The 22,028-nt window shown below is 40.7% G+C and overlaps 1 protein-coding gene across 1 annotated transcript in view; it reads right to left on the reverse strand.

Moving 5' to 3' along the window:
- tyro3 (TYRO3 protein tyrosine kinase) overlaps nucleotides 1-22,028 on the reverse strand; it is a 63,092-nt gene that overhangs the window by 32,985 nt on the left and 8,079 nt on the right. Inside the window, exon 2 of the mRNA XM_039741446.1 lies at nucleotides 5,231-5,414. Within this exon, the coding sequence (XP_039597380.1) occupies nucleotides 5,231-5,414 (184 nt within the window). The remainder of the gene's footprint in view (nucleotides 1-5,230; nucleotides 5,415-22,028) is intronic.

Below are 22,028 nucleotides of genomic sequence, written 5' to 3' on the forward strand. Positions count from 1 at the left end.
AAGATAACAGGTTTCATTCATCGAAGTGTTCACTACCCAAATCGGAACACGTGAATCTAAGATGTTTAACAGGCATTCCCGGTGTTAAGTTGTGGATTTGCCTGCGAATATTTAGCGGTAGTGTGTCTATGAACTTAATTTAAACTCAAGCTTTACACCTTGCTTTCCTATTGATATGTCTACAAAGGCTTGTTCAGCTTCAGATGGTTGTTCCTTTCTTACTGCATCAATAAGCAGCTCGTCTTCCTCTTTATCTGAGACATCACACACTGCATGCACGGGTTTACCTATCCCAGTCCTGCAAACTATAGCGAATTGGTTCCATTTACCACATTTTTTACACTGTCTTCCTTTAGCTGGACATTGACTTTTTCTACCGTGTGCTTTGTTTCCGCAGTAGCTGCACTTATGAATATGCTTATATGCGTCACTCGCTTCATATTCTTTTGCTGCCGTCTCAATTGTGTAATGCTTTTTTTGTTCAGTGCTCTTTGGAGCTCTTGCTTTTTGTCTGCGTACTGCGTTCACAGTCAGTTCACGTGAGCCGCTCGGAGTACATGCATCGAAGGTTCTCAGCTGTGCTTGTGCTATCTCGTGCGATCTTGCGATGTCCACGGCTTTATTTAATGTTAGCTCAGACCCGGCACTTAAAAGTTTGTGCCAAACACTGTTCTATCCCTGACCATCTCATCTTCGTTTGTATAAGCACAGTCCTTCACCAGCAATTTTAACTCCGTTTCAAAGTGATCAAAAGTCTTGTTTATACCTTGCGTCTTCTTACTAAACTTGTATCTCATGAATATTGTATTCGTCTTAGGCATGACAAATTTCTCGTAGTGGTCAGCGTGTCTATTGGATTGCTGTTGACGGCCGGCCTTATATGGGCAGGCACTATGGGGGACGCAATATAGGCAAGCAGCCAACTACGTGGGAGGCGTGGTGATGAGGGACGCAACTCCGCCTCACATGGCGACAGAGCTGCAGGCTATGGCCGTATATATGTAGGCAAGTAGGATTCAGTTATGACCATTACGCGTAGAATTTCAAAATGAAACCTGCCTAACTTTTGTAAGTAAGCTGTAAGGAATGAGCCTGCCAAATTTCAGCCTTCTACCTATACGGGAAGTTGGAGAATTAGTGATGAGTCAGTGAGTGAGTGAGTGAGTGAGGGCTTTGGCTTTTATTAGTATAGATATACATATATACATACACATATACATACATATATACATACACACACACACACACATATATATACTAGGGGCCCTGCTTGCTTCGCTCACCAACCCCCGGGTTTGGTTAACCGAATACACAATTTAAGGAGACTGCTATTTTCATGGGAATTGTTACATATGCATTATTTTCACTTTTACTTTTAAATGTCAGTTAAAACAATATTTGGAATTAACTAACTTAATTAAAAGTCTGTACAGCAACCGCGCTGCATGTCACACTGCACGATGATCATTTAAAAGCCTGTACAACAGCTGTCCTTTTGTCTCACTTCCTTGAGTCCTGGGTCATTAAAGTATCTCCAAGAAATTGTTTGTAAGTAGGGCATGATTTGCAGGTAGTCTCGCTGGACTTCAAAGTGTCTCCCCGAGATGATCATGTCTCTGTACATATCTCTCTATTATTAAAAAAAAAAATCTTTGATGGAGACACTTGTGATCTTATCGGAAGACAATTTGACGTCCCGCAAGAGACACTTTAATGTCACGTGAAACAAGGCAGTGAGACAAAAGGCTTTTAAATGATCGACGCGCAGTGTGACAAGCAGAACACACAGCTCGATAGCAGCAGCAGAAGGAAAGCAGTTGAGCAGACTGTATCTCCTCTGTGTGCGTTCAGCTGCCCCCTTGACACCGCGAGCAGCAGAGATGCTAAGTGGCTGGAGTATAGTGCACCTTGGGGGATTGGAGGGGGTGGGTGAGCGAAGTAAGCGGGGCAAAGACCCCTAGTATACACATATATCGCTACTGCTGACACACGGGCACAGGGGAGCCTTTTCTTCTATCCCTATATGAGCAGTAAGACCTATTCTCCTCCCTACCTTGACTCCAGACCACGCCTTCAGATGACCATTTCCCTCTAGATGTCCCAGCTCTTCCCCCTCCATAGCAATAAAAAGCCAAAAGCCTTGCTCTGCCTTCAGTCTACTTTGGGACTCTGTCAGTTATGACTACTTACTTGCTTGCTTATTTTTCAGCGTACCATACAATATATGGGGGGATCTTCAACACTTTTTCATTGAGTTCTGTCTCTCTTTACTATTATATATATATACATATAAACATACATATAAACATACATATAAACATACATACATACTGTACACACACATTTTATAAATGTCTGTGATTGTTGCCAGTTTCACATATGAATTTACTTTGAAACTCTAAGGTCAGTAATAAACTGAAATTATTCTTGAGAAAGCTGTTTCATTTTGACCATCTGTGACCCTGGAACTGAACTGTAGGAATGCTAGTGCCTTGCAACCCAAGGAAAGACAATTTACTTCCTTTACTGAACTGAAAAACGGGTTTAATGGTGTTAATGAAAGTACAATGGTTTCTCTAATAAGCAAGTAGCATTTAAATATGACTAATTCATGATACGCTAAGGGATATTACCATTATGACACTGAAGGAATGGCTTCTGAAAATGGGGCTTTGCAGTCACGTTAATAATACATTGAAAATTGGTAATTTCTAGCAGCATCAGTAACAGTAGTAATGTCTTCCATGTATTTTTAGATTAATTTAATGGTAACTTAATAAAAAAAGTTATACATTTCTATCAAAAACATGAAAATATTCAGCAGCATTCAAATGTTTATATATATACACACACACACACACAAACACACACACATACACATACATATACACACACACACACCCTAATTCACAAACATGACTAATACAGATTCAAGCAGGTGCTAATCTCACAAAAATAACATATACTGAGGTCACACCTAGGCACAATGCTTATCTGCATCTATTTTTTGTCTTATCTAGAAGTAATTGCTATGACTCATTTTTTCATTATATTGTATGGCAAATACATGGAGGGGGAAAGGTCAGCCATGAATATGTACAAATGTGAGAACAAGGGGATTCACACATTATCCCAATAAGCACCAACTATGCACACTACTCTGTTTACATATGGATAGATGGATGAATTAACAGATTAATTGACAGAGAGACAGCACTTTATTTGTCCCAAGAGGGAATTTAGTTTTTTACAGAAGCTCAAGAAATAAAATAACAAACAACAACCTCCCTTAAATGCACATAAAGAATAACAAAAAAGGAGAAACAGGTAGGAATTACAAAGGTATAATGCCATTGGTAAAAAGTTCCTCTGCATAATATGATCAGTCAAGACTGTCATTAATGGAGAGCCAAGTATTTGCAGCAGCACATCACCTCCACATCAATTCCCTGACAACGACCTGTTCATCGCTTTTGCTGATATTAAGTTGCTGACAATTCTTTGTGCACCAAGATACAACATTCTCCACCTGACTGCTGCACATTTTCTCATCCTCCTTATCTCTGTTCAGCAAGCACACTGGAGTGGATCCAACTTGTCTTCAACAAGAAGATTCATATAGTCCAGGACCAAATTCTCAAAGTTCTTCATGAAGTGGAACATAAGACCTACTGATCTATAGTCATTACATGTACAGCCACCTGCCTTTTTTGGAACTGAAATTATATAGAATGTTTTTCATGCAGCAGCACTTTCTGGAGCTTTAGTGTTCTGTAGTGACCTTTATTTCCCTAAGCAAGGACTGGCATCCTATCTACGGTTGGTACCTGCTCCCAATAATGTAAGGATAGGCTCTGTGACCCCGAATTTAATATAGTGGCTATGAGAATGTTGTGTTCTGTTATACTACAAGTATAGCAGCCTGGCTATAGAGAAAGATGTTCTCTTTAATTGGTCTGGACAGATCAGCTTCCATGACTGACAGTGCAGCTAAGTTTTAGGTCCCTGGCCTAACCACTTCCTATTTCCCAACCTGCTGAATTTGTTATAGGAGACCATATATCTTTTGTCATTTACAATATTTGGCAGGGGTAAGGTAACACCTAGCCATGACATTTCCATTTCAGGTTTGGACTAATGTCTCAGATTGCACTTGACTGTTATCTTTACAGCATAAACAGCTGGGAAGGCTCCAACTATGTAGTTAAATTGATGTCAGCTTTCTTTGATTTTTTTTCTCCCATTTACAAAAGGGCACAAGTTCTGAACTCTATTTCCTTAATTCTTTTCAGAAGATATTATTTGCAGAGGACCAGCTTTTAAATATTTTGGCCACAATTCTGGTCTTTCAGCAAGTAAGATGGATCAGACTTTATTATTATAACTTTCTTAGCATACATGCTTCAGCAGCAGGGCCTCATGGACTTTGTAGTGTTTATACACAGCCCTGCTGGATACCTTGGAGGCCACCAGGAGTCGCTGTAGGGGGGCTTGTGGGCTCTTTTGTGCCGTATGACCCGGGAGTACGTCACGGTCACATGACGGGAAGGAACGACGTGCTTCCGGGTTGAAGAAAAGGACTGATTACCCTGACCCGGAAGGAATAAGGAACTGTGGACTGATTGGGCAGGAACACCTCCGGGTCAGGGGCTATAAAAGGACTATGGCTCAGTCTAGACGCTGAGCTGAGGTAGGAGGGCGAAGTGTCTGGGCGAGGAGGAGAGATTATTGTGTTTATCTTGTGAGTGGTATTGGAGTAGTGTGGAGGGTGCTTTGTGCACATTGTTGATAAATAATAAAGGAGTATTGGACTTTTATCCAGTGTCCAGCGTGGTACCTGAGGGTCCAAGGGAGCACTAGCGCCCCCTACCGCCACAATATATATATGTGTGTGTGTGTGTGTGTTGACGGTTGTATCCTTTGGAAATGCAATGTGCAGAAGCCAGTGCTCACATCTTAATCACTCCTTTGCATGCAGGTTCCGTCCCATCCTGTCAATCACAAATGGGTATATTTATTTTCTACAGGAGACATTCCAGAGAAGTCAGTCTCAATGTCCTACCTACTGGGAGCGGCTAATTGCCCACAATCAGAATAGACATGCTGTAAGGACATAGAACAAAGTTGAGACTGGTAGAATGTAACTGCAGAAACAAAGGAGACCAGAAACAAACATGGACTTGACTCTGACCATTCTGAACAGTTGAATTTGACCATAATAACCACATACCTGTAGAAGGTCTGCCAATGGCCATGATCCAATGGCATGAACATCTGATCAGCACTGTGCACACGGACTCCATCCTTCATCCAAATGATATCGGGCTCTTCTAATGCTTCAACTGCGCACTCTAGCTTTACGGTGTTGCCCTGAGACACAGTCACATTGCTGGGGTTCTTTGTGAAACGAACACCTAAATGGAAATAAGAAACAGGTCTCAGTATCATGTAAAACTAATAGTACACAATCAAAACTTACCATATTGCAGGATAACACAGTAGCTGGGGGATGAGGGGGCCTTAAGCCCCTTCATTTTTTCCCCAAAAATTCCTACCATTTCACATTTACCTATCAATGCAGTAAGCATGTGTGATCAGGACTGTCGATTTGAAAGTGTACAGTTTCAAACCATGAAGACCAATGACAGCTACTGTTATCAGTTCTAACAGCAATTGTCATTGGTCATACAGCCCTAGAGCAGAGCTTGCCTATTTGAGGCCTACCTGTATATTGAGGATAGCCAGTCAGGTTCTGGCCTATTTTCTTGTGGGTGTTTTTGAAGGCCTCACCTGATACTGTTATTTTTGTGGTGCCAGAATCTCAACACCTCACCACTCCGACTCAATTTTTAGTTGCAATACAAAAAGACACAAAATTTGGCTTTAAAGAAGACAACACATTTAACGTTTGCTTATACACTTTAAGCAACAAAGTATACTGTTTCACAAGCCCCACTGAATGGGTGCCTTTGCGTTTCTACACTGCCACTAGCACACTAGATATTGTGTCGTTACAATAGTCTGTCTTGTTCTTTAAAACAGCATTATTTAGTAAGCTTCAGAAAATTTCTGGCCAATGTGGAGGTCTGGAAACAATGACTCCATTTTTTTTTTTTTTGGAATGAACACATAGAGCTTATTTTGTTACCTTTCTAGACTAGCAGCAGGTACAGAGTCAGTTTTTTGCATTGAAATTTCTTGATTTTGACGTTGCTACAAATGTATCTGGTTCTGCCTCTGTGGGGTGACGTTAGATCCTGCCTTATACCCAGTACTGCTAAGATAGGTGCCAGCCCTCTGAAACTTTGAATTTCTGATTAGCCAGTTTAGAAAATGGGTGAATAAATGGACAGAAAACTGCAGCCTTGTCCATTACATTCAGTGAAATAATACAAAGGTTCCGTTCCCTTACTAGGATTGTGAATGGTGCTTTTATATGAGGCCATATATCTTGTTACCTTTCTGACTCCCCAATCAACTGCACAAGGCAGTAAGCTAGAATAGCTGCAAGTCACAGCTGACTGGTCACATCATTGTGACCTGAAAACCCGTTTGATGGTGTATTCATATTTTAGAAGGCGTATCATACAAAGATAAATAATGGCATTAACCATAGCCTTTGTAATTATATTTTTTTGGTCTTGAAAAACCACTTTATAGGAACAAATCATGTATACAATTTTAAAATACAAGTCATACTTGCTACAGTCATGTGCTGAACCTCGAACCCTGGGCTGTAATGTTCTGTTGTGCCACAGAGCTGAGTTCTGCCCACATAGATTATACTGTACATCCCATTCCAGCCCACAGAGAATGCACTTCACAGTACAGAGTGGGCTTGGGGATGACATTGCTTTTATCATTCCTAGGCACGTGTCCCACCAGTCACAGCCATGACTATTTACTCTACTGCTAACGACACAGTAGAGATTACTTAATGCAGACAGCAGGTATGTTTAATCATGTGCATTTTCGAATGATCATCAAGAGATGCCCCTAGCTGCATATCCTGTACCTCACCAAAACTCATTCCGCGTGTGTGTAAATGTGCAACCCCAATTCCAAAAAAGTTGGGACGCTGTGTAAAATGTAAATAAACACAGAATGCAATGAACTGCAAATCTCATAAACCCATATTTTATTCATAATAGAACAAAAAAACATATCAAATGTTTAAACTGAGAAAATGTAGAATTTTAAGAAAAGAATAAGGTCATTCTGCGGTGGGTTGGCACCCTGCCTGGGATTGGTTCCTGCCTTGTGTGCCCTGTGTTGGCTGGAATTGGCTCCAGCAGACCCCCGTGACCCTGTGTTCGGATTCAGCGGGTTGGAAAATGGATGGATGGATGGATGGATGGAATAAGGTCATTTTTAATTTGATAGCAGCATCACGTCTCAAAAAAGTTGGGACAAGGTCATGTTTACCACTGCGTAGCACCCTCTCTTCTTTTAACAACAGCCTGTAAATGTCTGGGAACTGAGGAGAGTAGTTGCTGGACTTTTGGGAGAGGATTGGTGTCCCATTCTTGTCTGATATAGGATTCTAGCTGCTCCACTGTCCTGGGTGCTCTTTATTGAATTTTTCATCTGATTTTGCGCCAAATGTTTTTAATTGGTAAAAGGTGTTGACTGTAGGCAGGCCAGTTCAGCACCTGGACTCTCCTACTACAAAGCCATGCTGTTGTAATAGATGCAGTATGAAGTTTTGCATTGTCTTGCTGAAATATGAAAGGCTTTCCCTGAAAAAGACCTCATCTAGATGGGAGCATACACTCACCTAAAGGATTATTAGGACCACCATACTAATACGGTGTTTGACCCCCTTTTGCCTTCAGAACTGCCTTAATTCTACGTGGCATTGATTCAACAAGGTGCTGAAAGCATTCTTTAGAAATGTTGGCCCATATTGATAGGATAGCATCTTGCAGTTGATGGAGATTTGTGGGATGCACATCCAGGGCACGAAACTCCCGTTCCACCACATCCCAAAGATGCTCTATTGGGTTGAGATCTGGTGACTGTGGGGGCCATTTTAGTACAGTGAACTCATTGTTATGTTCAAGAAACCAATTTGAAATAATTCGAGCTTTGTGACATGGTGCATTATCCTGCTGGAAGTAGCCATCAGAGGATGGGTACATGGTGGTCATGAAGGGATGGACATGGTCAGAAACAATGCTCAGGTAGCCCGTGGCATTTAAACGATGCCCAATTGGCACTAATGGGCCTAAAGTGTGCCAAGAAAACATCCCCCATACCATTACACCACCACCACCAGCCTGCACAGTGGTAACAAGGCATGATGGATCCATGTTCTCATTCTGTTTACGCCAAATTCTGAGTCTACCATTTGAATGTCTCAACAGAAATCAAGACTCATCAGACCAGGCAACATTTTTCCAGTCTTCAACTGTCCAATTTTGGTGAGCTCGTGCAAATTGTAGCCTCTTTTTCCTATTTGTAGTGGAGATGAGTGGTACCCGTGGGGTCTTCTGCTGTTGTAGCCCATCCGCCTCAAGGTTGTGCGTGTTGTGGCTTCACAAATGCTTTGCTGCATACCTCGGTTGTAACGAGTGGTTATTTCAGTCAAAGTTGCTCTTCTATCAGCTTGAATCAGTCGGCCCATTCTCCTCTGACCTCTAGCATCAACAAGGCATTTTCGCCCACAGGACTGCCGCATACTGGATGTTTTTCCCTTTTCACACCATTCTTTGTAAACCCTAGAAATGGTTGTGCCTGAAAATCCCAGTAACTGAGCAGATTGTGAAATACTCAGACCGGCCCGTCTGGCACCAACAACCATGCCACACTCAAAATTGCTTAAATCACCTTTCTTTCCCATTCTGACATTCAGTTTGGAGTTCAGTAGATTGTCTTGATCAGGACCACACCCCTAAATGCATTGAAGCAACTGCCATGTGATTGGTTGATTAGATAATTGCATTAATGAGAAATTGAACAGGTGTTCCTAATAATCCTTTAGGTGAGTGTATGTTACTCTAAAACTTGTATATACCTTTCAGCATTGATAGTGCCTTACCAGATGAGCAAGTTGACAATTCCACAGGCACTAACGCACCTCCATACCATCAGAGAGAAAAGCTTTTGAACTGAGCACTGATAAACTGGATGGTCCCTCTCCTTTTTACTGCAGAGGACATGGCGTCCATGTTTTCCAAAAAGGATTTCAAATTTGATTTGTCTGGCCATACAGTTTACACTTTGCCTCAGTCCATTCTAAATTAGCTCTGCCCGTGACGAGACGGCAGCATTTCTGGATCATGTTCACATATTGCTTCTTCTTTACATGATAGAACTTTAACTTAAATTTGTGAATGGCAGGGCTAACTGTGTTCACACACAATGATTTCTGGATGTGTTCCTAAGCCCATGCATTGATTTCCATGACAGAATCAGGCCTGTATGTAATGCAGTGCCACCTGAGGGCCTGAAAATCATGGGCATCCAGTACTGATTTTTGGCCTTGTCCCTTGTGCACAGAGATTTCTCCAAATTCTCAGAATTGTTTGATGATCTTATGCTTTGTTGATGATGAGATATTCAAAGTCTTCAAAATTTTATGTTGAGGAGTACGATTCTGAAATTGTTCCACAGTTTTTAGACATGAACCTCTGCCCATCTTTACTTCTGAGAGACTCTGCCTCTCCAGGATTCTCTATTTATACCCAATCATGTCATTGACCTGTTGCCAATGACCCTAATTAGTTGCAAAATGTTCCTCTAGATGTTTCTTTTTAGTACGACTTTATTTTTCAGCCGTTTGTTGTCCTTGTCCCAACTTTTTTGAGATGTGTTGCTGCTAACAAATTCAAAATCAGCCAGCATTTTTCATGAAATAGTAAAATGTCTCACTTTCAACATGTGATATGTTTTCTTTGTTCTATTGTGAATAAAATATGGGCTTATGAGATTTGAAAATCATTGCATTCTGTTTTTAATTCAGCATCCCAACTTTTTTGGAATTGGGGTTGTACGTTCAAATCTTCAGAACACAAAAAAGCCCACAAGCAACCTTTGAGAATGTTAAAAATGTAAAGAATGCCAAAATCCTGTTGAAGCTACGCAAAGTGCAGTTGATACAAATCTGTTTGAGACCAACTAGCAGAGAACAAGCCCTGTGAAAGATAATCTAGAACAGCGCACCTTAGACCTTTCATAGTTTTACTTCCAAATTTTCCATTACAAGAATATAAAACTTTAAAGACCCATGTTGCATTCACACATGTCTGAGCCATCACAAGAGAGAAGTGGCCTCTCAAGCAAAAGAACATTTAATCTTAAATAAATCTTATAACCGCCTAAAATTACTTATGAAACACGAAGTGCTGAGTGATTTAAAGCTGATGCCATTGTTGTCTGTGTAGAATTTTCATGTTCTCCTCATGTTCAAAATAAATCAAATTGTATTTGTGACATTAAAATTATACATACAGTTCAATATGGAGCCAAATACTCTGTGTGCACAGGCTCTCCATCCACATCCCCGAATGATGGTCGGTTGGTTTGGTTTATTTGCGACTCTGCATTAGTCCTTTGTGGGTGTATGCGTGAGTGGGCCCTGCAATGGATTGGTGCCCAGTCTGGGATATTTACTGCATTGTGCCAGATGTCAAAGGAATAGGCTGCTGACCTTTGTGACCCTGAACTGAAGTTAAGCAGGTCTGAGAATGAATGTGTGCAAGTTAAAACATGTAGGGAATTGTCCATCAGACTCTTCAGTATTAATTCCATAAAACGCAGTAGTGTTGAGAAGTTTAGAATCAGAAACGTTCATGGTTTTTATACAAATTGATACCTCTCTAATCAAGATGCCATTAAACTGATTTAAAAATACATCCAAGACATGACTAGTATTGCTAATGGATATTACTGTTTAAAAATACTGATTCTTATATGACTGCAAAACCCGTATTCAGAAGCCATTCCTTGTGTCCCAATGGTCAATTCCATTATCTAATCCTTAATTAATAATTTAAATGCTAATTGGTTTATTAGAGAAACCTCTGTAATTGCATTAGGAGAACTGAAACCTGCTATTCTATTCAATTAGGTTACAAGGTACTAGCAGTCCTATAGTTCACTTCTGGGTTCAAAAATGGCCAAAATGAAACAACTTTCTTAAACAGTGTGTTGTTTCGATATTATTTTATTTTATTTTCAGAAGGAAAGTAATTCCATACGACAGACTGCCAAAGAAAGCTAAGATTTCACACAAAGGTGACTACTGTCTTGCGAGAATAGTGTAAACTGAATCTAACAAAAAGAGGAAGGCAAAGATTCACACCTGCATAATATAAGTGGGGCAGAGTTCATCATTTGTTTCTCACATGTCTTACAGGTCCTCAGCTTCCTTAAATGTACACCAAACACCAATGTCATCTGCAATAGTGAAGGGACACCTCTGGGGTGCTGGTTTCAGAGGCAGAGTTTTAATGAAAAAGCTACATCTGGAACTGGCAAATAAAATGAAACGGTTAAAATGGTGAAAAGAACGCCGACATTGGATGGAAGGTGACTGGAAAAGCAGATTTTGATTAGCAACCTGGAGTCATTGTTTTCTTTTTACCCAGAGTATATATAGTACATTTTTTTCTACATATCCACAGTGTGGACATTGGCAGGTTAACTCACCTCCTTGGGGTCAAAGACATTTGAGTGGTGAGAACTGAGGTGGCTTGTCTATGATCTGTAGCGAGTAACACCTTAGCCACTGAACAATTCTTGCCAATCACTACCGTAAATCAGGTGCTGATCTTCATAACAAAAACCCTCTTTTTTCTCTAACCATTTCACAAACGGTCACCCCCAATTGAAGAGCTGAGTTGCAAAATCAGCTAAGCACAGGCGACAACTTTTTGTGAAAAGGAGAAAAATAATTTTGAAGTATTTGAAATGATATTTTTAAAATTCTTTTTGCAGAATGTTGGTTGCTACATTACTAAAGGTCAATTGCTGGACATCTCAGAAATCTGAATATTTTACATTTTTGTAAAAAATAGGAAAAAAACATACTTAGCAGGTTTTGACGCTAAATCAATGCTATCCCATGAACCTATAAGTTGAAACTTTCATCAAAAGTGCTCTGAATCTTGAAATATTTTTATTATATAACAAAAGAAATTCAGAGCTTTTAGTCTCTAAACTATTTAGCTAAAAAGTAATGCTAAAAGTCATGAATTCCTGTTAAGCATTGTTGAAGTAGTAAATTAAACAAGTTTTAAGCAATCTCTAGAATGTCAATATTCTACATCGTCTTCTTCATCAGTATCACTGTCTGCCATTGGTTTAGTGTTTTTGTTGGCTGTTCCAATGATTGGGAGGTAGAACTCTTTAACTTTTTCTGATTGCGGATTGTCCATATTGACTCCCATTTTGCTAAGCAACAATTCGACATCCTTTGCTTTTCCTGGATTAACGCAACAATTCAGTGGAAGTGGGTCAGCTGACACGTTTTTTATTTTGCTGCCACGTTTCACAATACTGTTACTGCAAAAGTTGCCCGAATACGTGGTCTTTATGTTTATGTTACTTCTTGTTATTTCCACCACTCGAACTTTTGTCAAGTGAAATGGGAGTTTTTTTTTTTTTGCAGTTGCAGACTTGTAGTTAAGCACCTGCCAGTCTCTTCCTAAAACTCTGAGTGTGGCATATTGAGATGATTGGCTGGTGTACTTAGCAGCTTTTGGAACTAAGCTGGTTATGTATTTAACAGGTTTTGGAACTCACATCAAAATTTATAGCACTATATTTTGGTACTTAGCAGGTTTTGAAGCCCACTTCAATGCCAAGCACATAGCCGACCCTTTGATGAGTCAGAACCATGCTTCACCTAAAGTTTGCCAAAAAATGTACTTAGCAGGTTTTGGAACTCACCCCTTCAATTAATAAATGCTGTTAAAGATTAGCATATAGAAAGTCTTGACAGTCCACAGCTTGATAAGCATCTAACACCCCTTGCTCTTCCCTTCCCCCACAGACCCTCTGATAATGGTAGCATCTTAAACAAAGGACCGCCTCATTACTATTTTCACAAGCTTACTGGTCATCACTGCACAGCCAGCAGGCAGGAGGCCGCTGTCTAGCTCAGTGTGCCTCACCAAGCACATGGCATCTAAAGCAGCAGGAGACACAAACAAGCTTTTCTGGTTTCTAATTGCACAAACTGCACTCAGCAGAAAAGTTTTTCCTTTGAAAGGAGATGCATCACCGATTGGCAGAAAAGGTGTAGCAGAGGCCTGGCCCTACACAGAGCATGTTGTGTTTGTCTTAACTGGAGCAAAATGACGTATGTGTGACTTGAAAAACTTCTGCTTATTAAGAAATGAGCTTACTCTGTGCATCTGCCAAAGGAACACGGGGTAACTATATGCATTCATTAGTTCTTTGTGGCAGACGGAAAACAGTTTACGTCTCCCACAAGTCTGAGCTACTTCAAAAGAGAGAAAAAAAAATTAAAATTTAGAAACACTGTAATGATTTACAAAGTGAAGCTTTGCCCCACAATTTAGCAACGTGCCAATGTCTCAAATCCACACTGAAAACTGAACGTGGCAGTAGCCAGCGAGCATTCGGTCTGCGTTTCATTATTTCTTGGTTTTCTGTAAGGACCACTAAAGTATATAAAAATTACCTGAACTGTTTTATACAGGATCTTTTAAGAAGAACTATCCAGAAATGGAACACATTTTATATAGTAGATCTGTTATCAGAGACCACCTTAGAAGATGATCCATTTTAGCAATAATAAAAAATAATACTTTTTATTTATAGCACCTTTCAAAGACCCACGGTATTTTAAGGAGTAAAGGACCCTGATTCGTTATCAGTTTTTCAGTGGAACACTCAAAGTAAAATGTCCACTCAGATGATCTATTTATGCTCTTTGCTACAGTATACAGGTCGCTGCCCCACTATCTCAGAATCCACAGTACGAATTCTAGTCCTGATCACTTTGCATTTAACTGTCCTCCCTGTGCCACTATGACTATTTCTTTTATTACCCGGTTTTCTTTCCTTCCCATCCTAAAGACATGAAGGAGAAAGTAGGGAGAAATGACACCTTTTATTGGCCAACTAAATAGATTACAAATGCAAGCTTTTGAGACAGCTAAGGCCCCTTGCCTGATGGAGGTGCCTTAGCTGCCTCGAAAGCTTGCATTTGTAATCTATTTAGATGGCCAATAAAAGGTGTCATTTCAACCTACTTTCTCCTGTATCAATCTATCTAACACGGTACAACACTCTACTGCTATAAGGACATGAAGGTCAGGCTGACTTGCAACTATAAACTGAACCGATTTGAGTGAGCATGGGTGTGTGTATGAAAGAGCCAGGAATGGACTGGCCTCCTGTTTGGATTAAGTGTGGCTGAAATGGATGAATAAAGAATGCAAATGATGTTGTTGTTGTTGAATGTGGCATTGAGAAGTACTGACAAAGCAAACAAGAGTACAAAAGAAGAGATAACCAGGTAGTCTGAGCTGTTACAACTCAAATGCCATTAATTAAGAATTTGAAAACTAAAGTTTAGTTAAGAATAGGATTAGAGTTGTTTCAAATAATTTTAAGCAAAGGAACCAAGTATGAGAAGCACAGAATAAATATTACTTTGCATAACTTACATAGAAACAGTAGTTTTATATTTATTTATTGGACTCAAAAGAAAAGAGAATCGATGTGGGGACAAAGATGCTTCTCGCAATACAGTGACAAAAATACAGGTGTAAACATTCATTCTGATGTCTGAATTTTTTCTTGCATTGGAAATATTTTTGGTCAGGATGGCGAAGCAGTGGAGGGTGGTGCTGCCTTTCAGATCCAGTGTCCTAGATTTGAATACTGTGCCCAGTTGTGGTCTGTGCGGAGTCTGCACATTTTTTTCATGGGTAATGCAGTTGTTCTTTATCTCAAAGATGAACATGTTAAGGCTATATCACATCACATGACTTTTCCAGCAATTTACAGTTGTAGCCTTCATTTACATAATCTTAGTGAGTTGGGGGCAGTCAGAGGCTTATTCCCATGAAGCCGAGCGACTAATAACGCACAGTCTGTGACTCATGCCACCGAATATAAGACTCACTCCAATAAAATCAAACAGTTGTAGGGGTGGACACTGTGTGAATGAGAGCTGGCAACAAATGATGTTCATCCAGAAATTCAATGCATAGAAGGCAGTGATGAGGAACAGGAAACACAAGGGCTTTGGAGCACACAAACAAAAGAGAGGCTCATCTGTGTGATGTCTCACGTTCAACAGTCCATAACAGAATGGAAAATGAAGTTTTCCTCTACTGTACTTGCTGTGGCTATTGAGCATTTGTGCAGTGCCAGCATCGTCAGCAGCACACTATTGGCTGTCAGAAAAAAAGCTGAGCAGGACTGTGCTGGAAGGTCAACACTCAGCTGGGAAACATGTCATGGGCAGTGATCGTCCATCATTTAAACTGACTTGCTCCAGCAACAACATCAGTAACTGGGGTCATCAAATCTGACATTCCCCACAATTAGAAGTTGTGTAATGTGATATCAGCTTTAGGTAAGTCTAAACTGGTCTCAGTGTGAGTAAGTGAGCGAGCGAGTGTGAGCGTGTGCCCTGCCCAAGGCATTTTCTACCTAGAACTCTGTTTGGCTCTGGCTCCCTGTACATAAGAACTGTATTAAGTGAGTTTGACAATGTTAAGTACTGCATGGATTGCAATCATCTTCACTGGTGCTGTGTTCCTATTCCAGTCTTCAGGCACAACTGTACTAATCCTAAACAACCCATACTGCCATTCAGCCTGTTCACCCGCCTCCTGTAGGGTTCATTTGCTGATTACCTCTCTACACGGAGGCCTTTGTAAGAAAGGACACTTCCAGGACATTTCACATGCAAACAAACTCAAACGTGTGCACACGGAAATCCATTTTCTAATTCGCACTCTATTTTATGAGGCTTAAATGATGAAAATGTAGAAATAGAAGATGAAAGTCGATAATGTAAACATAATGAAGAATCAATATTTAATTTATTTAACAGACTAATGGACAGTTAAGTATCTATTTTTCTTATTGAGTTCCTTTCGGGAACTATGGCTAATTAAGTCAGGACAATTTAGTGTCTTTTCAACAAAAATATAAATTTCAAACTTTTTTCTTTCAATACAATATATTTAACAGAAGTAAATTAAGAGCATTTTAGACATATGTTTACCTCTTACTTTACATGCAAGTTTGTAGGGGATAACAGAGCACAAGACAAAAACAAAAGATCTTAAAAGACTTTTACAAATGAAGAGAGACCTAAGCGTTATGACTCCGTAATTGAAGTAAACTTTCAATTTATACCTTAAGTCTTGAACTGTAAAATATCTGAAATTCACAAATCCTTTGCTCTGTCAAGGTTTGCAGTACATATATGTAAAGGGACAAAGAATAAAGACCTCCCAAAAAAAGTCTGCTGTAGATATCTGAATTTCAAGTGCAATTACAATAACACTGCCCCAAATGTTTGCTGGCATCTTATTGGTAAAGTGTTTACTGCGTATCTGTGCTAAAATGTTTGCAATGTATGTTAATTTCCACTGTATTTTATAATTTGAGGAACAGTAATATGAACCATTTTTCATTGCAGTAGATTCCAGCCGCCTCTTCCTCCTCCTTACACTCTACTCATCTCTTCTACACACTTGCAAACCTCAACCATACACTTAAAGACACCATGAAAACAGGTCAGAAGCACATTAGTGCAACTCTCATATAATGCATAGGCTGACAAAAGGAATGCAGAGGTTCTCTCATGATAAAATGGTCACAGTAACGCTACCTTTTTATTCAGATTAGCATTATTTGCTTCAGAAAAAAATTATTTTCTAATTTGACAATTTTTTGAATATTTGTTGCAGCACTATTCGTTGTATAACCTTGGCTAACAAGAGGTTCTTGAGAGCCTTGGTATTCATTTTGTCAAATGACCAGTACGTTTGCTGTTAAGGTATCTACCATGGTATCTTGAGCACATTAGATGAATACACAAAACTATTTCCTTTTCAAAGTGCCAAAGTTTTCAAATTCACAAAACACACATTCTGTATTTCTAAGGTATGTTTTTTGACAACAAAGAAACTTAATTTGTATGTAACAGCAGCAAAATGTATTTGATTATCATGAAGGACTGTGTCTAACTGCACAAAACGACATACTGTAGAACCTCTACAGGAAACCGAAAACACTGGAAACTTGTTAGCAAATTAGAACTTTCCTGATGCATGTTGCTTCACCTCACAAACCCTTCAGACGATACACAATGACACAATCAATAATTCATCATACTATTGGAATGCATGATTTTTTGTTAATCAGAATAGAGTGAGAACAAAATATAAATTCTTTGTGAGAATTTGTGAGGTAACACTCCTCTGGTTATGTGTGAATTCAGGCACTTACAGGACTGTCTATGAGGATTGTGTCAGTCCCCATGGGTCTGGCAACTGTGGTGAAAGTGGCTCCATGTTCCTTGGCTTTGCAAAACCTAAGGGGCTGTGGATTGCTGGATTCTGGTTCTAGCATCCTGAGCCAGATCGTTGGACTTGGTACTCCAGTACTGGTGTCGCCATGAAGGAGATCAATCACATCCTCGTGTGCAGATGCTGGAGGCGCTTACAAAACTGCAGGGTCTACAAAAGTGCCAGTTAGTGAATTCTGACTACAGACTTGTTGCTACTCTGATGATCCAGCTTAGGTCCAGCAGGCTACCACTTACTAGGAGAATGAGGCTGTACCCGACTCCAAGATCAGGCTGTTTCTAACAGGTTTTCAAACAGTTTGTGTGAGGAATTTGCAGACTTGGGTGTAACTGCTAATCCTAATGTGATGTGGGAGACCTTCCAACACAAGACCCTGAAGTTTGCTGAGGGTTGTGCTGGTGTTAGCAGTGTTCCCAGAAGGAGGTATTTCATCTTGCAGGGCACCTTGGATATTATCAAGAGGAGTCGCAGCGCATGGCTTGATGGCAACTCCAGTCTGCACCGGGAACCGAAAGCAGATAAGGAGCCATTTGTTAGAGGAATCTGTGAGTAAGTGACACACCTTCTATGGTCCAGCGAGCCACATCCTGCTTACAGAGGAATCGAAGCATTATGTACATCTGAATCTGCTCCTCGGAGAGTCGCAGTCAGGGCGGGTGATGGCCCAGTCCTTACGGATGACATTGCTGTTGTGACATGCTAGGCTGGCTACTTTGAGCAGCTGTTTAAAGCTGATCCTCCAGCTAGGATGTTGGACATCTCTGGGTCCATGGTTCTTGAGGCTAATTCTCCAATGTGCTGTCAACTACCCAGTCTCACTGAGATTGCACAGCTGGTGAGCCAGCCGAGGGTAGGGAAGGCTGCAGGCATTTGAGTATCTGGCGTGAACTTCTCCAGGCTGGTGGTAAGGTTGTCCTCCTAGCATTGCAAGCAATCTTTGCTTCCATGTGTGAGACGGGCATTATCCCAACGCACTGGAAAACAGTACATGTCATCCCTATCTGAAAAAGGAAGGGTGATCACCTGGATTGCAGCAGCTATGGACGGATTACACGTCTCTCGGTGCCAGGTAAGGTCTTTGGAAGGGTTGTTCCTAATACGATCCATGATCACTTGCTCACCTACCAGTGACCACAGCAGTCTGGTTTTACCCCTAAGAGGTCTACTATCGACCACATGCTGGCACTGAGGGTTCTCATCAAGCGCAAATGTGAATATTGTCAGAGTTTCTTTGCAGCCTTTGTCGATTTCCAAAAAGCATTCGACTGCCTGATAGAGCTGTCCTGTGGGACACCAGAGATTTTGCAGAACCCCCCGGAAGTTGCTGGATATCATGCCCACTCTATACACTGGTACTGTGAATGCTATAAAGAGTGGAGGCAGAACCTCTGAGTTTTTCCCAGTTGATTCCGGGGGTCCGGCAGCTGTGGGGCATCTGTTGGTGAAGGGAGATTCACTAATTTTGACTCTGCCGACAATGTTGTGATCTACGCTGAGTAAATACAGGCTGTGATCAGGGCTCTCAAGACACTAAGTGAGGAGTAAGAGAGTCGGAGATTTGCAAGTGTCCTGGCTAAAAAACAAGATCCAGGCCTTTAATGACCTCTTGGGCACAGCCAATAGTAGTGCATCTCTTCAAAAGGTTTATTTACCTCGGCAGCAACATTCATGTCTCTGGTGACCCTCCCTATGAAGTCAGTAGGCGGATCGGGAAGTCATGGTGGGAGGGTGGGACTGGACCACATGTCTGCCTTTGCCAACCAGGATCCTGTTTCATTGTGTGATGGGTGTGGCAATGCGCTGCACTATTGCATTTTTCCCAACCTAACCTGAACTGAGAATTTGACAACATTTTGTCTGATCAGTGTATCGGTTATACTGTAAGAGAAATAAAGCAGCTACTGTATTTAATAACACAATCAGAAGTGGACTTGTCTCTAAAGGCTGATGTATACTTCTGTGTCAAGCCTACAGCATCCAGGCCACCTATGGCACAGCCTGGGGTACATCTCCTCAAATATGACTAGGTGGTGCATTAACGTGAATCCCATACAGACACCCCATTTAACTCTGACTGGCCAGTTTGTTAACTTTGTGTTTCCTGAAATGAGTTTTCATTCGGCTTCCAGTCTGGAAGTTGACAAGTGTATGAAAAAGTGGAAAAATGTGAGGGACAATTACTGTAAGTTCACCAACAGAAGACAACATGGCAAAAGGAGTGGTGATACCCTTCTAATCTTATATCACTGTTCCAGTTGATTCAAAACTCTGCTGCAAGAGTCCTAACATGAACCAGCAACAGCGATCACATAACACCCATCCTGCTTCGCCTTCACGGGCTCCCTGGGTCTTACAGGATTGAATATAAAATTCTATTAATAACCTACAAAGCTTTAAATGGCCTTGCACCGGACTACCTCAGTGACCTTCTCCATTGCTATGCTTCTGTTCGCCTACTAAGATCCTCTGATTCTGGTAATCTTTTTGTGCCTCACACTAACCTGTACTCTATGGGTGACTCAGCCTTTAGCTGTATAGTGCCCAGACTTTGGAATGACATCCCAAAATTAATTAGATCAGCTGGCTCCATTCATTCTTTTAAAAAACAACTTAAAACTCATCTATTTAGGTAGGCTTTTAACTTGCCTTAACATTCTGCCCTTTCTTTCAGTTTACCTCTCTGTCCAGGTGCTCAGGATAATTTGTGTGTCCATTATATTACAAACTAGCAAAATACCCGCGCTTCACAGTGGCAAACTACTGCCTTAAAAGTTTTATTAAGAAGAAATTTAAATCTTTTTAAACTGAGGGAAAATATACCAATAATTATTTGTTAAGGATCTCTTTGTATACCACATTGTGAGTTCGGCCCTCCAGTTGTAATATGACCAAGCTGTGCGCTGAGCTTACTCTTGAGCATGCAACGTACAGTTGGCCATGTGAACAGTAATCTTGTTTCAAATCTCACAGCTTGGATTTCTGCCGTCATAATCGGTTTGAGTTTCATGGTTTGTTTCAATTACGACAGTATTTGCAGGACTTGTTGTGTTGAAGTGACATTCGGCATCTGTCAAGCGTTGTAAGCATACAACCGGTTTCATCGATAAAATCACATCCAGCTTTTGAGAGTTTAAACATTCATAAACATCAAAGTGTCCACTACTGAAATCGTCACCTGTGAATCTAAGATGTTTAAGAGGCATTGGCGGTTGTCCAAAGGTGTAAAATATTTGGCCATTTCAGTACACTTGAAAGCGACAACCGAACAATTCAGCGGCAGCCATCAACTCACATGCAGAACCATAGGTGAAGGGTTTAAGCATTTCACTCTTCTAGTGCTCCTGTGTAGTCTAATTATCTCCTGTACCGTCATCAGTCCACACCTTGAACCGGTCCCAGTCATTCAATACATACGACACAATGTTCCTCCGGATATCAAGAGTGAGCCTGATATGGCCGTGCAATATGTAACACAGAGAATGGAAAAGGTAGGTGCCATCTCCGGGCATGGAAACCACTCAGTAAGTGACAGTTCTTTGATTGATGGTGATCACCTCAATAGACATGTTAATGAGGGTACGGTTGGAACGATAAAGGAAATGGGTACCTGAACAATGTAAAGTAAGTCTAAAATACCTACACAATAACTATAATCGTAATAAACGAACAATAAAACAGCGGAGAAGCCGTGGATTAAATAAATAGGCTGTAGTTATCAGCAGGGAGATGTGAATCCCGTGGCGAAGCAAGGAAGGGAATATAGAGACTGGAGCGACGGACGGCAGGCAGCCAACAACGTGGGAGGCGTTGGGATGGGGGACCTAACACCGCCTCACACGGTGACCGAGCTGCAGGCTATGGACGTATATATGTACGTAAGTAGGATTCAGTTAGCATTGGGAACCCGCGTATCAAATTTCTTGAAGATGGGCCCATAAGTAAAAAAGACTGTTGAAAAGTTCAATATGGCGGCCGAAAGTGGCATCATACCACCGAAATAAGTACGTACATCGGTTCTGGTTAGCGCAGGGAAGCCGCCTACCAAATTTCGTGAAGATGGGGCCATAAATAAGAAAGTATGACCGTTACGTGTAGAATTTCGAAATGAAACCTGCTTAACCTTTGTAAGTAAGCTGTAAGGAATAAGCCTGCCAAATTTCAGCCTTCTACCTACACCGGAAGTTGGAGAATTAGTGATGAGTCAGTCAGTCAGTCAGTGAGGGCTTTGCCTTTTATTAGTATAGATTAGGTTATTTGCTAGGTTTTTCTTTTAGTATTGAATTTAGTATTTTACTCTGGTTTATTGTCCTTTATTCTATTTAATGCTTTTTTATCTGTTTCATTGTTCTATTCAGGAAACATCTGTATCCAATGTTACAGATACCCTGCTGTTTTTTTTTCTAAGACTCTGTGAAGCGCCTTGAGCATGGGAAAGGCGCTATATAAATAAAATGTATTATTATTATTATTATTATTATTATACTGGATGGTAAAACCTGC

Source organism: Polypterus senegalus, chromosome 18 (genome assembly GCF_016835505.1).
Source record: "Polypterus senegalus isolate Bchr_013 chromosome 18, ASM1683550v1, whole genome shotgun sequence".
NCBI classification, from domain to species: domain Eukaryota; kingdom Metazoa; phylum Chordata; class Cladistia; order Polypteriformes; family Polypteridae; genus Polypterus; species Polypterus senegalus.